At 34.9% G+C, this 15,892-nt stretch overlaps 1 protein-coding gene across 1 annotated transcript in view; it reads right to left on the bottom strand.

Moving 5' to 3' along the window:
* The window catches only part of LOC125682219 (GTPase-activating Rap/Ran-GAP domain-like protein 3), a 117,414-nt gene extending 101,898 nt beyond the window's left edge, over positions 1–15,516 (bottom strand). The window contains exon 1 of the mRNA XM_048922678.2: positions 15,240–15,516. Coding sequence (XP_048778635.1) covers positions 15,240–15,328 — 89 coding nt within the window. The 5' untranslated portion in view covers positions 15,329–15,516. The remainder of the gene's footprint in view (positions 1–15,239) is intronic.
* Between the last annotated feature and the right edge of the window lie 376 nt (positions 15,517–15,892).

Consider the following 15,892-nt stretch of genomic DNA (forward strand, 5'->3'; position numbering starts at 1 on the left):
ATTAAAGCGCGCATCAATTCAGCTGAAGAATTAATGCTATCATCAATTCAATTAATGCGCGCAATAATTCAGAATTGAAGATATCATTAATTATTTGTAGAGATCTTTAATTCAATTGTTGCGCGCATCAAATGAATTGATGATATCTTCAAATAATTGAAGATATCTTTAATTATTTGAGTTTATGTTAATTTGGCGCTCCATATATATCACCGTCAGAAAATTGCAATTTTCCTTATACAGCGTTTTCAAAATTCCATACAAACTGGTTATGACGATAGATAGTAGCATTCATAACAATTTCATGAAACTATATCTTCACAAAAATATACAAAATGTCTGTAAAAAATAAAGGAAATCATCGCATAATAGACTTGATAAAGAAATCAAAAGAAACAGAGTTACTGCCCTTGGATTCAATATTTTGAAATGTATCATTGATCATTCATCTATAGCTTAGACTTTTGAAATATTTTATTTTTAACAAGATTTTTTACAATAACTACAGTAAAAGACTCCAACAAAATTTATGTTCCTATCATGCATAAATCTAAATAAATCATTGATTTTGCAACATTACACCAAGGAATATATTAGATGCAGGAGTCATATTGATTTGCAAGCATCCTCATTTAGCATAGATTCAAGTTGTTTAAATGATAGCCCCGGGGATATGGTGGGTTCACAACTGAGGAACAAAGTTTATATTTGAATACGTAAGGAAAAATCTTGTTCTTCAAAGCAACATTGCCATGCTTAGTTGCATTGATATGCAAGCATCCACAGGTAGTACATATTCAAATCATGGCCCCGGAGTGTATCATGGGGCCACAATAGGGGGTCAAAGTTTCACATGGTAATGTCTGGGGAAATCGTCTTCTCAATGCCAGCAGGGCCATGATTAGTCATATTGAAAATACGGATGTATAATCAATTGCTGTTATAAAATTTAGAAATTCATTTCAAAATTAAGGATTATCTTCCTCATGCATAGCTCTTATCCTTAGACGAATTTGACTCCACTTTTTTGGCACGCTGGTTTTGGCTATAATAGCTCTAACATTCCATTGTTATTTCGGATTTCAAACATTTCGGTTGAGCATCACTGAAGAGACATTATTTGTCGAAATGCGCATCTGGTGCATCAAAATTGGTACCGTATAAGTTTTACATTAATATGCAAGCAACATCAGCAAAACAAATTATGTGCAGCTGTTCTTTGAAGCTTGCTCAATATATTTCTTTGTTAGTTTTGTATTACCGTAACTTGTTTAATCAGGACACCACTGGTTCTATAGAATCTTCTCATTTAGTTCTTGTAATATTTTTAAAGGAGTTTCACAATCTCGTTTGAAGTCAGCATTTCGCAAATTCTGATATAATCGTTATTATGATCTTATTTGCAAATACAACCTGTAGTTAGATAGAATGCTGTCTGACGTATGTCATACCAATTGTAAGGCCGTTCTTAATTAATAGTGAATTTGATTAGGGATTACTCCGTTTACCTGATCAAGACAGAGGGCTCACGGCGGGTCTAACCAATCAACAGGGATGCTTACTCATCCTAAACACCTGATCCTCTTCTAGCATGTCTAGGGGTCCGTGTCTATCCAACTTAATATTTTATTCTTCATGGGATTTACGACATTGATCGTTATCTTCACTTTTCATATTGGGTTATGAACTGATTTAAGCACAGTACAGTTAAGAACAGTTCGTATTTGCAACTGCTTTTTTCGGTAGGGGATTTTCAATAACTATCACTTATTTCCCTGTCCCTTTTTGGCACATAAATAACATTAAATATTTACCTGACTGTACAACAATAAAAAAACCCAAATGAATTTAATATTACGGTCATCATCAACTTAAGGTCATTCAGATTCTTAGAAAAAACATCGAATACGGCCATCTTAAAAAATTGTTAATCATTCTACAAAACTTAGGTGAGTAAACAACAGCAAATAGTATTGAAATTACACCACTGTTTACTTAATCATCATAGTAAGTAACGCAAATAGATACATGTGAACAGTTGTTGGAAATTGTGAAATTATGTAAAATTCTTACTGATATCAGCTACCATTGTTTGATGACCGTGATACATACTACGGCCATAGCCTTGTACACAGTGTACCTACAGATGTATGTTGCAATGGTCTCACGATTGATGCGACGACGAGGTCAAAAGTCCAACCCGGGTCTTCCAGTCCCGAAGCGAACACCCTTAACACTAAGACACCCTTAAGACTAAGATATCGCGACAGATGAGTCATTTTATGGAAAATCTTATATGAAATATGACTTCAGATAAAAAAGGAAATTATCTTATACATGGGATCCGTTTTCTGACATCAGTGTCTAGTGTATGTAGCCTCTGGATCTCAAAATCAATGGGGATCTTCCTTATCTCATCGCGCGGTTATGAAGTATGTTTGTTGCAGGTGGATTGAGACACGGAAGTCATTTTATTTTGTCAGAGTCCAATTCCCCTGACCCTTAGAGTATTGACCCCAAAATTAATAGAGATCGTCCGGAAATTTGTTTTTTATATCAGTGTTCAGTTTGCTTGATTTGAGACCTTGCGACCTCAAAATTGATCGTCCAATGGCGAGTCTGTCTCTGCAGTCCAGTGACTGCAGGTGAAAATGGAAATCATTTAAAAGGACTGAAACTAATCCATGGACAGATAGCCTGATTGGCAATATACTCCGAACTTGTTTTTGGATTATAATCAGAAAGTGAAGATAACAAATCCTATAGAGAATACAGAATTGAGAGTAGGACAAGCATGAACCCCTGGACACACCAGAGGTGGGATCACGTGCCTAGCAGGAGTACGCATCCCTTGTTTACTAGTCACATCTAGCTGCAATAATGTAGCCCTATCCAATTTTTTTTTTATTTTGACGTTTTCGGGATAGGGCTACAATTCCATAGGATCTCCGTAATGGTGCAAAATAATTTTATGAATAACCGATAATAAACTCTGTGTATTAGTCCCAAATGTTGTTTACACCAAAAGGAGTACCAACTTTGTGCTCGGGCATGTCTAATAAAGGTGTTTTTCATTAAATATAATGTACAGCATGCAAAATTCTTCGTCTGCTCCGCCATGCTTGTTATCGCGAGATCTCGTAGGTGGATCTAATGAAAGCCTAAACATTGACAATCAGCGCGAAAATGTAGTTACTCGAGCCACTTCGACAAAGAAAGGAAATCATATTGTTGCAGAAAGATTTTACACTCTGCTGTTCGGTTTTTAACTTGATATTTAATTCAAACCTTTTCAATACCGACGAAATAACTTTCGCCTCCATACTTGTCCATTGATGTAAATACTACCTTATATGGCATATGCAAATGACTTGGCAATCGGAAGTTGAAACTTCAGTACATCAAACATGGCGCACAAATATGAATCGAGGAATTGGAATGTATCGAAATTGTTGAAAACGGTAGAATAGAGCCTCACAAATCTAAAGTTGCAGGTTGTAAATTTATATATTGACTAAGAAACATAGAATATTATTTTATTTACGTAAAGAAAGTCAGGAAATGTTTAGAATGAGCGCAAATGTTGCGGGAGTGAATCACTCCCGCATTTGCACCATTACGGAGATCCTAAGGAGTTGTAGCCCTCTCCCAAAAAAAAAAAAAAAAAAAAAAAAAAAAAAAAAATCAGAGAGGGCTACATTATTGCAGCTAAGTCACATCAACCGTGAGCCTTATCTTTGTTGAAAATAAACTGATAATTCGTTGTCAAATCAGTATGCAAATAACTGCCTAAAACTGCTATGAAACACGCCCGACAGCATTCGACCTAATGACAAGTTGTATTGGCAAAGTAGATCATTATAACGACCAAAGAATTCGCGAAATGCTGACCTTTAAACAAAAGTGTTAAAAGCCTATCTCGATTAAAAATAGATCATACACATAACAAACTATCGCGTATCGAATCAGTTGAAAGAAGCATGCACTGTATATGGTACATAGAGTAATGAAATATTGCTTCATAGGTATGGGTTGACGATGGAGAAACTGGTCATACTGTTTGTCATAAAGTTGACGTGTTGTTAGTTTTTCGTTATCGTCTATATTCATTAAAGTATCCAAATATGAAGCAGATATAGAAGACTGGGGTTTTTTTTTCGAGTTCACTGGGATATACATGTATTTACATGTAATCGATATATGAGTGAGAGTGAGTATTGTTAATATTCAAAACGCCGTCGATGTACACAGGTCAGCTATTCGTGTAAGTGTCATGGCGATTGTAATGAATGGCAAATGACCGTAAAACTCGTTTCTAAGTTAACTCGAGAAAGTGAGTTTTAAAATGGCTCTTATTTTCGCAACTACAAATTTTTAAAGACGATCTGAGTACTACTAGAAAATTTTATAAATATATTGCATGCAGGCAAATAAATCACACATACATTCATGTATAATTATATTATTACTGCAGTAAGATGAAAAGTGAAGACAACGAACAGTGATCAATCTCATAGATCCTATAGAGAATACGAAATAGAAATAGAGAGTTGGACAAACACGGACCCCTGGATATACCAGAGGTGGGATCAGGTGGTTAGGAGGAGTAAGCATTTCCTGTCGACCAGTCACACCTGTCACCGGCCCTATATCTTGATCAGCGTCGAGTTTGATATGATCCGCGCCTGCCAACGAGACGTGATCCAACTGATAATTTTTTTATATACCCTTTTATGTATTTTTGAATCCACATTTATAAGACAGTAAATCAAAGGCACAGACATACAGTGAAATTATAGTTGGTATTTTCCACAAAAAATACGTTGCGTTGATGCATTGTCACGTCATCAGTTTCAGAGGATACTGATACGGAATCAGAAAACCACAGTGTGGTGATCCGGAAAACCGGATCAAACTCTGAAGTCCACAGTATCAAATTTAAAAAAAAAAAATCAATAAACGAAATATTGATGGGTATATCATAAGGAAATACAGAAAAAACCCATTGATGGGTATATATTAAGAGGGAAAATACGAAACATTGAAGGGTATATAATAAATTCTTAGATTATCATGATACTCATTAGTTTGTAACCGAATGTGAATCAAATCAAATTCAGATTGCTATCACGCTATAGCTGTAAGGACTGGTTTCACTGTGTGCGGTTTGGCAGGTAATAGGATTTAGTCTTCTCATGCACCTGGTATTGATCGCAGAACTTACATATTTGTAATTTAATATGTGCAGTATAATATACCGGTATTGGGTCTTCATTGTGGTGATAAAAAAAATCAGGGTAGCCAAGGGAACCAATTCAGTAGTTTGGAAATAAATTGAAGATATCATTTCCGCGTCCAACTATAATCCCCTTTGACCAATCTAAGCTGAAACAGGTGTCGGATCACTGGCTGCATCAATCCTGTAATGTCGGCATCATCTTAGTAATTTACTAGTCGCCGACGACTGGTGAGTTAGTAACTTATTTGCTGAATAACCGTGGCCGAATTTTCCGCAATGCAACAGTAATGAAATGCAATATATATATTGCATGTACATGAAAAACGACATACATGTATTCATATCAGGTTAAAATATAATCTTCATACACCGATATAATATCAACTGATGTGATTGATTGAATATTGCAGGACGCTCGAAATTTTTTCCACTGATATGGAGAAGTCGCCATTGCCGGGGAAGGGTTGCAAAATTTAGGCCTTTACTTGGCGCTTACGGCCATTGAGCAGGGGGGGGGATTTTTTTTTTTATCGCGCCATACCTGCTGTGACACGGAGCCTCGATTTTAGCGGTCTCATCCGGAAAAAAACGCCCCATTTAATCGCCTCTTAATACAATTAAGGGGTTTTAAGTAATTAAATTAGGAGTTTTCGCTATCAATTTTGAATTACACTTTATCATTTTTGTACATAGTGGTGGTGATTGATTGGTTTGGGTCTAACGCCGATTTTTGCTAATATCTCAGTGGTTAACTGAAATATGATTGGTTATTTAGTTTCCCTAACGGCTCCAAATGAGCGCTCTTTTCGAAAAAGCAGAGAAAGGATCTTTTACCTGTCAAGGGGTTTTTGATCCTTGAGGTATTCCATGTATAATGAAAGGATAATGAACAATTTTGAAGGATTTAGATCAACATAAATGTTTATTGTTAAATAATGATGAAAGTGAAGCAGATGAAATTCACATGACTGGTAAATGATTAGAAGCTGATCTTTTTGCACTTTAAACTTTTTGGAATAGTTGTCTGCCCTTTATAAAAATAAGAAAAATCTAATTTTCTAAAAATGTGTGTGGTCAATGATTGATTTTATTTCATATTTTCATTAAGAGAAAGTGTTTGTAACTTTCTACCAAGAGATTTGTATGAAAATATAATTTCTTTTTAAAATATTGTAATAAAACATGCTTTTCCCATATACTTCAATGTTAAATTCTAGATGAAATGAATCAAGCAGTAAACAAAAAATTTTAAATTCCTATGGTGGATTAAATTTATTTGATGAACCCTTCAAAATGATACCATTATTACAAAAATTCCACCATCCATTTAGTAGATATGAAATATAGTCATTATACATTGAATACCTTAAATTGGATGCCCCATCCTTTAACATCCCATCCGACAAACATGAATACGTTTTCTAAAACCAGAACAATCTCTAGGCCAGATATTTTCTAATGTATGCTAAGTGCTTGTTATAGAAAAGATGACAACCACATGCCAAGAACATAATTGGAAGCAGTCTTAAATGGGCATAGCCTTTCTTTATAACACAGAACACGGTTATTGTCCGCATGTATCCCTTCGATCTCAAGACAACGCAATCGGACTTTGAACTGCTGAATTTAGTTTCATCATGCCCATGCTAGTTTTCTCGAACATTAGCATAACAACCAATATTTACATCTACTATTTTGTTTTATCAAATAACTGTAGGCTTATACTCAGCGCTTACGGCGACTAAATGGGGCGGTCCTTCGGATGAGATCGCAAAAACCAAGGTCCCGTGTTGCAGCAAGTGTGGCACGATAAAGATCCCTCCCTGCCCAATGGTCATAAGCTCCGAGCATAGGCCTACATTTTGCAGCCCTTCACCGGCAGTGGTGACGTCTCCATATGAGTGAAATATTCTCGAGAGGGACGTAAAACAATATTCAATCAATATTTTGAAGCGTGACGCATCTGGTCCTGGTAGTGTATTGGTTTCGAAGTTCGCATAGCAACCCAGAGGCGTTGGTTCGATTCCCCGCCTAAGACATTAATTATACACAATAAGTACATATTGCAAGTGACTATTTCGGTGCCAGGTGCCAAGACTCAGTACTGAGAGTCACGAGTCCTTCGGATGATACCTTAAAAACCGAGATTGCGGTAGGTGTTGGCACGGTAAAGTCCATGATTTGTCGCACTCCCTCTGTAGCTGGAGGGGTCCCATGGTGACCGCAGGATTTTCGTAAAACAATTACCGAGTCTAATGTTTCCATCGATTTTTAATTCCCCTTCAGTAATACATACCATCGGTCTGATATCTTCATTTACATAATACAAAATAGAAACTTTCATGGTACGTGTAGTATGAAAGTAATGACTGAATAGTTTTCCTTTCTATTGGAATGGAGATATATGAGAATTTTATCACGTTTGAATAATTGATCCTCTCACACCCAACCTAGCAGTAACTTTCAATATTCCTCTAGTAAGAAGTTGTGAACAACAGATTTATCCATTGAGACTGAAATCAGCGAAATAACCCTGGCTTAGGTAATTCAAAACTTTTCATCACTATGTGTGTCAAGTACTTCAATGTCTCACCATATTACATAGTTGCGCAATGAACACTTACTACTAACCGTTTTCAATGAAAAAAGGTGAAGACAACGCACGGTGACCTCATAAATCTCATACAGCAAAATGTAGAGTAATTAAGGCATCTACGGACCACTAGAAACACCAGACCAAGGGCTCAGGAGCAAGTGTCTCGTACTGACCGGTCGCACCTGTCTTGGTCCCTTAAACGAGTTATCCGTAGTCACAATCAGTACCTAAAGAACGGCCTAATTATTGGTATCAAACATGTCACTCAGTATTCGACCAAATGAGCGGTTTTATTTACAAATTAGATCATAGAATTTTCGTAATACTGACTTTAAACAAATGTATTGAAATCCCTGAAATTTCAAGGGATCCTTTACATTTTTGTCCCTGGGGTAAAAATGTGATGACACATTTTTATATTGTTTTCTGTGAAGCAGTTGTTCCTATTTAATTTAGTATCAAAATTAAGCGTTTGGGTCAGAGAAATACCCATTCAGGTAGGGTTATATTGCACGCTTTGCAAGGATGCGATATATATTATGTAATTTTTTCTTTTAGTGTTTTCCATTTGAAAAACCCCCAAATGTATACATATTTATTATAAAGCAACTGCTGGAATAATTATCTATAACATAATGACATTTTCCCTAATTTTACTCAATTTTTAGCTGAAATTGTGATCAGTGGTGATAATGATAAAAGACTAATGGTAACAGAGATACGGGGCATACATGATTTCTTGTTGCGTGTGATTTAACACTTCTTCTGTTGTTCGCTTTGCCGGAATGTTTGTAGAATAAACACAATTTAAAATAAAAAGGAGCCACCTTAATGCTTTGATACTGATGTAAAACCAAAATAACAAAAACTAAACGTCAAGTATGGGCGAGGTGTATTTCAAGGCAAACAACATAGACAACTCTCCATCCCCGGTAAATAATGAGACGCTGAAAGAATCCTGTCACATGTGGAGTTTAACAATATTGGTGGATTGATTTATTGATCGAGTGCTCTCGACTTTTACGTCACAGTGAGAATATTTTATCCATATCGAGCAGATACCAGCTACATTGTAAGAACAATGCTTTTAGGTCTAAGATCGATCTCTCTAGTGCAAGCACCTACCTTTCTACGGGAATTTCGTTCTTACAATGCAACGTTTCATCTGAAAATTAAGTCCTTGATTTCCAAATTAGAAAGATTAAGAATTATTTTTAAGCCTTGGGTTTTTATCAGCTGGTACTTGACGTAGGCCTAGAGATATGCTTAGGACGCTTTCCAAAAAATAAGTCTTAATAAATTGGACTCATTCACGATTTTCCACCAATTTGTTTTTCACTTTTAATGACCATCGATTGTGTCCGTGGTTAGATCACCTAACTTAGTAATGTAAGGGTCTCGGGTTTGATACCCCACTGTTCCAAAGATTTTGCTCCCCTTCCCTGCTACAGTAATACATATATGAGCTGATTTTACATTTTTACCTTTAAAGACAAGCACCTTTAAAACTATGCTGACTCTAAACAGACATGGTAATATACCCCAAGAATTTTTTTGCAGAAACGATATAGAATGCAAGTGAAATGTCATGAAAAATTATATATTATTGAGAAACTTCGCTTTATATTCCTAATTAAAAAGAACACAGAATTGCCAAGAATTAATTGCTGTCAACGGCTTTAACGCCATTAACTTTGTAGAGAACATTGGGGGGAAATGAAGCCAATCAGAGAAAAACGGGAACAAGATAAGTTTATATTATATTTGTTCACGTGACTCAATGTGTAGCTATGCCAATATCAAAATAATTTGTTTTCATTAGAATACATTGCTTAATACTATTAACCCACTTTACAAATTTCAGGGTTAGGGTTAGAATGATCACATAACGTTTTTATAATGATCAGCTATAATTTTCTGTATCGGCAAGTAAAACAAAATGATAGAAACCTATAAGCAAACATTATTCCTGGATATAGAAATAAAATAATGAACATTATGTTAACACTATTATTTAAAAAAAATTATAATCATTTTTCAGCAGAGTTCGTTATCATTTCAATTTTGAGAGAAGGTTCGATTCCTGGAAACTGTCATTATAGTACCAATTAATCAAAGTAAAGCAAATTGCATACTTAAATTTTCAATTAATTATGAATGAATATAATGGAGACAATTGGTTTAAAAAAAAAAAGATGAAACTTTTCTCCAAAACTCCTTTCTACACAGAATTCATGCGTCATTGAATTCTTTAATTTCCTATTGGTAATGAATTCATTACATGGAACACCAAAATAAGATATATTTGCACCACATGCACATCGGAGCATTTTATGCCCAATTTGATACATGTATATTTATGTGAACCATACAAAAACTACTGTGGTTTCTTCGCTAGTTACCCATGTACCAAGGAGAGTTCATTTAAGGGCAAACACTTAAGTGCGGGTGTTTGCGTCTTATGAAGGTATCTAGTTTCATATTGGTCACATGTCATTCAGCAGACAGAGTATTTTATACAAACAAGCTAAAGTGTATCTTAGGACAAGTCCACCGTCATCATAAACAGACAAATTCTAGGAAGTCTGTATTTAAGATAGATTCGTCAGACTCGTTTAAGATTAAGAGAAGATTAAATGAATCGTTTAACATAAAGTCATGTTTTAGTCTAAAGACGACTTCATTTATATTCCTTCATCTTTGAGTTATGCAGTATCACAAACTTCTCGAGTTCAGTATTTAACTTAGATATGTGTATACATTACTATCACTTATATTTTCGAGCAGTGCAATTTTCGCTTGAGGGGGGGGGGGGGTGTTGTGTTATTTATTGTTGACAGTTATTGTTCAGAATATGAAGTTCTTAAAAGGATTTTAAATGATGGATGTTTTTATATGGAAACGATTATTAGAATTGAAAATTAATTTAGAGAATAACATTTGGTAACTCAAGTTTAGTTTAGTAAATATTACGGATAAAACTGTTATTGGCAACTAGGCTACATAATCTGTATCGTTTGACAGCCGAACGAAATAAATACCAGAGAAACCAGGAGACTGACAAAGCATAGATTATATCAATAAAAAATACTGTCATTGTTACCTTGAGTTAGTGTCCTAAAATCAATTGGGGTCCTTATTTTACCATTAACTACTTTCACATCGCATACAAAATATAGAGATATAAGAAAAGTCAAGTCAAATTCGAAAGTAACCTTCGCTTTGAGGCATTGATCTTTGACTTTGTGCACTAGGAATAGAACAAGTGCCTATTTCTCACAATTACCCACTTACATACTGAATTTGTCAAGCTGGTAATTACACACCCCATCCTCTGACATTGTCCGTTGTCACTTATTGATATGAAAAGAGTCCTTTTGTTCGGTGTTCATGTATATCGTGGCACAAAACATGGACAGTGTAAAAGGACGAACGGGCAGTGTTATTATTATAATATATATATATATGTGTGTGTGTGTGTGTGTGTGTGTGTGTGTGTGTGTGTGTGTGTGTGTGTGTGTGTGTGTGAGCATAGGCCTAAATTTTGCAGCCTTTCACCGGCACATCATGTCTCCATATGAGTGAAATATTCTCGAGAGGGACGTTAAACAATATACAATCATATATATATATATATATATATATATATATATATATATATATATATATATATACATATGTATGTGTGTGTGTGTGTGTGTGTGTGTGAGCATAGGCCTAAATTTTGCAGCCTTTCACCGGCACATCATGTCTCCATATGAGTGAAATATTTTCGAGAGGGACGTTAAACAATATACAATCATATATATATATATATATATATATATATATATATGTGTGTGTGTGTGTGTGTGTGTGTGTGTGTGTGTGTGTGTGTGTGAATGCAGTCATCAGGAAAGGTTATCTATTGATTTCTTGAAGCAGTAAGCGTTTCCTATAGTGTTTTCGTATAAAAGAAAACCGAGTACTACATCGTCAACGTAAAGTATAATGTTTTATTGGGGGGACACTAATCCACGAAGAGAAGGAAGTGAACTACTATGAAGAAGGATAACTCTTTAATCACCAAATTAAGACCCTTATTTTGTAGGAGTTATGAGATCGATCACTGTTCGTTATCTTCACCTTTCATGGACATGTTATTTTTCTCGAACCACGAAAATAAGTTATTGAAAAAGTTTTTGTAGATTGTGTGTAAGAATAAAATACTTCGCTACAATTTTAAATAAGCTAACTAGAATCTACAACATTTAGGAGGAGTAAGCATCATCTGTCGACCGGTCACACTCGACGTGTGTCCTATGTCTTGATCAGGAAAACGGAATACTCCGTAGGGAATATTAGTGTGCCAAGAACGGCCGAACAGTTGGTATGAAACACGGCACTTAACCCAATGACAGCTTGCATTGGCAAGCTAGATCGTTAAAACGACCATAGAATTTATCTATTAACAATACTGACTTTCATTCATATGTCGATTCGATATATCGTTAATCAAATAGAAATAAAAGATACATGTGCCACAGGGTATTTCATATCTGCCTCATATTATATTCAACATAAGTATTAATGGAAAACTAACACTTCAGCTTCTCCATCGTCAATTCTCCATGTTTATGTCTACTAGCAATATTCTATTACCATCTAAATATGGTGTCTGTGTCGCTCAACTGATTCGACACACGAGAGCATATTCTGCATATGATCAATTTTAAACCTAGGTATGCTACTGTCAAATACGTTGATGTTACAGAGGTTTCAACAGTCTTGTTTAAAGTAAGAATTTTGTAATTCTACGGTCGTTATAATGGTTTGATTTGCAAATAAATAACGGCATTAAGTTGGATGTCTCATACCCATAAAAGTGTTGCTGGTGTAAACAATGCGCTATAAGTATTACTTGATAAATATAGTACATGTACAAATGTATATCTATTTTAACGACTTTGAATTTCGACAGAAATGAAAGTAGAATGTAAATGTAAGAAATACAATTTTTTTGGGGGGTGGGGGGATACATGAAGGTATGAACTGTGACATTTCCCGCCGGCATACTTCATAGCGCGTTAAATATGCAACCATGGACTTGATATAGAAAAAGACCACTTATCAACTAACCAGATTTCGGTCAACAAGGAAGTCTATTAATGAAAGTCACAGACAATCATAAAACTATAACCTAAAGATCCAGCCATTTAGCGTTATTTGGGGACTTCCGTTCCAAAAAGCTCTCATAATCAAGAACCAGTGAACAACATCGAAATCCTTCTGAATAATGCTTCGCTAATAAGCAGAGGAAGTCAAACTCAAGGTGTTATCGTTTACTAATTTAGGTAACTAAATGAGTTTAATAAGATGATGTATCGATCAATTCTGTTATTGGATGCACCGTAACCTTACATTGTCGTTTGTTTAGAATCTGTTGTTGTCATTTGTAACCTATTTAGAATCTGTTGTTGAATTTACTTTGAATCTTTAAAGTGACACTGGAGGAAGACGTTCCAACACCTTGATTATGTAAAGTCATACTAACAAACCAATATAAAATTCTAAATTTCGATTTTAAAAAAATGAAAGGAAAAATTAAACTTTGTGCTATAAGGGACTATGATTAACCTTTACGACATTATCAAGTTGTTGCAGATACATACAACTGTTCTTGCCTTTTTAGATACTAATGTATATTGTTGGTTTATATATGATGGTATAAATGATTTGTTTAATATGACGTTAGAGCTCTTTCTCTCCATGGTAGAGAAATCAGTTTTACAGAGTGTGTTTTTGTAGTTCGACAGTCTTCTAACTGACAGACAGTATAGGAATAAAACTTGACAGACAAAAACAAGTCATGTTGTACTGCATAATCAATGTCCTTAGATTTGATTAAAATGATTTATCCACTGGATTACCAAACAATTTAAGGGACTTTTCTTGTCAAAAGTATGAATGATCAGGAGGAAGATTTCCCACTATACCCTGAACCAACTGATGAACTTAATGACCCGCCTACTGACTTGGATTCCAACCGTCTGTAATGACAGTATTATAATTACTATGTTATTCATGAAGATGTTTGTCGTCATCTCGTGAACAGGAAAAAAATATGTCAATTGGCTCGACTTAAATACTGTACATTCTTGTATCAAAACAATGCTCAAATTAACGGACAATAGCACCTTTTTTCATGATGTTTTTGCTTTGAACATCAAAGAATTTCCAAGTCGTTCTTTTTTCTGATATAGGGACATAAATTTTGATAAAAGCAAATATGTGATTACAAACTGAAAAGAAAATAGGGAATAGCTACTTTCATTCTACATTTTTACTTTAACAATCCTATCTAGGGAACCTTGGCATTGTTCTCTTCAACTGAATGAACCAACATCAGATTTGAACGATTCTTTGTTGGTTTGCATTCTCTTTGACAAGACACAGCGGTAGTGGTTCAATACTTATTCCATTGGTCCAGATATCGAATACATTTATTTCTAAATTAATTCCATTGAAATTTGTTTGCCTATTTTTTTTTAAAGTGTTCGGAAAGAACTACATTTTGTGGCTTAACAAATACTATGACCCTGAGGTTTGAAAGGATGGTATAACATACAGATCAATTGCTGTAGAACAATTAATTGTTCGTATCCAATTTTTACAATGAGGAAATAGAGTTGTTTTCGTTGGAAATGAGAAACATTATTTGTCGTTCAGTATGAAATTTATAGCAAGCTTGCACGTCAATTTACATTTTGATCAGTGACCGGTTTTCTATCTGGAGACACTTTATAATTATCGGGCAAATGAAGTGATGTTGTATTATATCAGCAGCACATCACATAAAATCAATGAAAAATTACAACATGTAACAACAATCTTACAAACTGCAATACTGCCAATATGAATTCTAATCTGTCGTGCCTTGATTATTTAAATGAGTTTTTCACACTGTTAAGACTCGTTCGTCAGTAAAGAATACACCTCTGTGATACAGCGGCAATTAATGCCTAGAAATTACTTTACCATGATCAATGAGTGCATACAAATGACAATTCGATAAAAGAGTCATAATGGCGCAATTAATGGAGGAGAGAATTTGTCCTATATATATTAACTGCTCAACTAATAAATGATTATCAAATTTTGAAAGTCCCAATAGGTTTTTTAACAAATCCACTTGGGGTCTTAAATAATGAAAACCCCAAAGTAGAGGTGTTTAAATTCTGAATTCCACTGTCTGGGTTGTTTGGTGAAAGTTTACGTGGAATAAAATTTGAATGAAAATCTTAACCTATGTCAAGATAAAATGAACTGATGTGAAATAATATATATACAGGAAACAGAAAAAAATATTTTAATTCCATCACGTTTTAAAATACAAAGCACAAATAATAAAAAAAAAAAACTTACCGTCCGAGCAAGCTGGACGACGAATGTTGGCGAGGAATGCCATCAAAACTAGAACTTTTGATTTCATGTCGTGTCTTGGGACGATGCATACTGGTTATGAAAACACTGATGATAAATAGTAAAACACAGAAAGCTTCGTGTAACTCAAATCGCTTCCATAGGTGAAAAAGTCCACATACATGTAGTTTTTCACACACTCGTTCATTGACGAAACCACAGGAAATGATGACAAATTTCCCCAAGTCTACCAATTCAAATCAGAATCATTGTGAGGTCGTCTCAGAATAGGACAGACAAGTGATTTCATTCCGTATTTATAACTTAGCTGCACACATGTTGCGCAGGGAAAAATAATCCAATATCGAGATCCACGTGGAATTTGTTAAGGATGTGAACAGTCCGTACAAGGCTGTTGATGGGCAGTATGTGACCATGTATCGATATTTCTACGGTAGCATAGTAACAGGTTTCGGTTACAAATATTTTTTCTTGATTATGGGCAATCATCACCACCACAACGGGTATCCAAGAGCAAGATGACTAAGCCGTTTTGCGAATTTTCGATATAATAACAAACGTTATATTAAGAGTCGGTCTCTGAAGTAAAACTTGATTCCAAATACAAGTTCCATCATGTCTAGTTTTTATCATAG

This window comes from Ostrea edulis, chromosome 2 (genome assembly GCF_947568905.1).
Source record: "Ostrea edulis chromosome 2, xbOstEdul1.1, whole genome shotgun sequence".
NCBI classification, from domain to species: domain Eukaryota; kingdom Metazoa; phylum Mollusca; class Bivalvia; order Ostreida; family Ostreidae; genus Ostrea; species Ostrea edulis.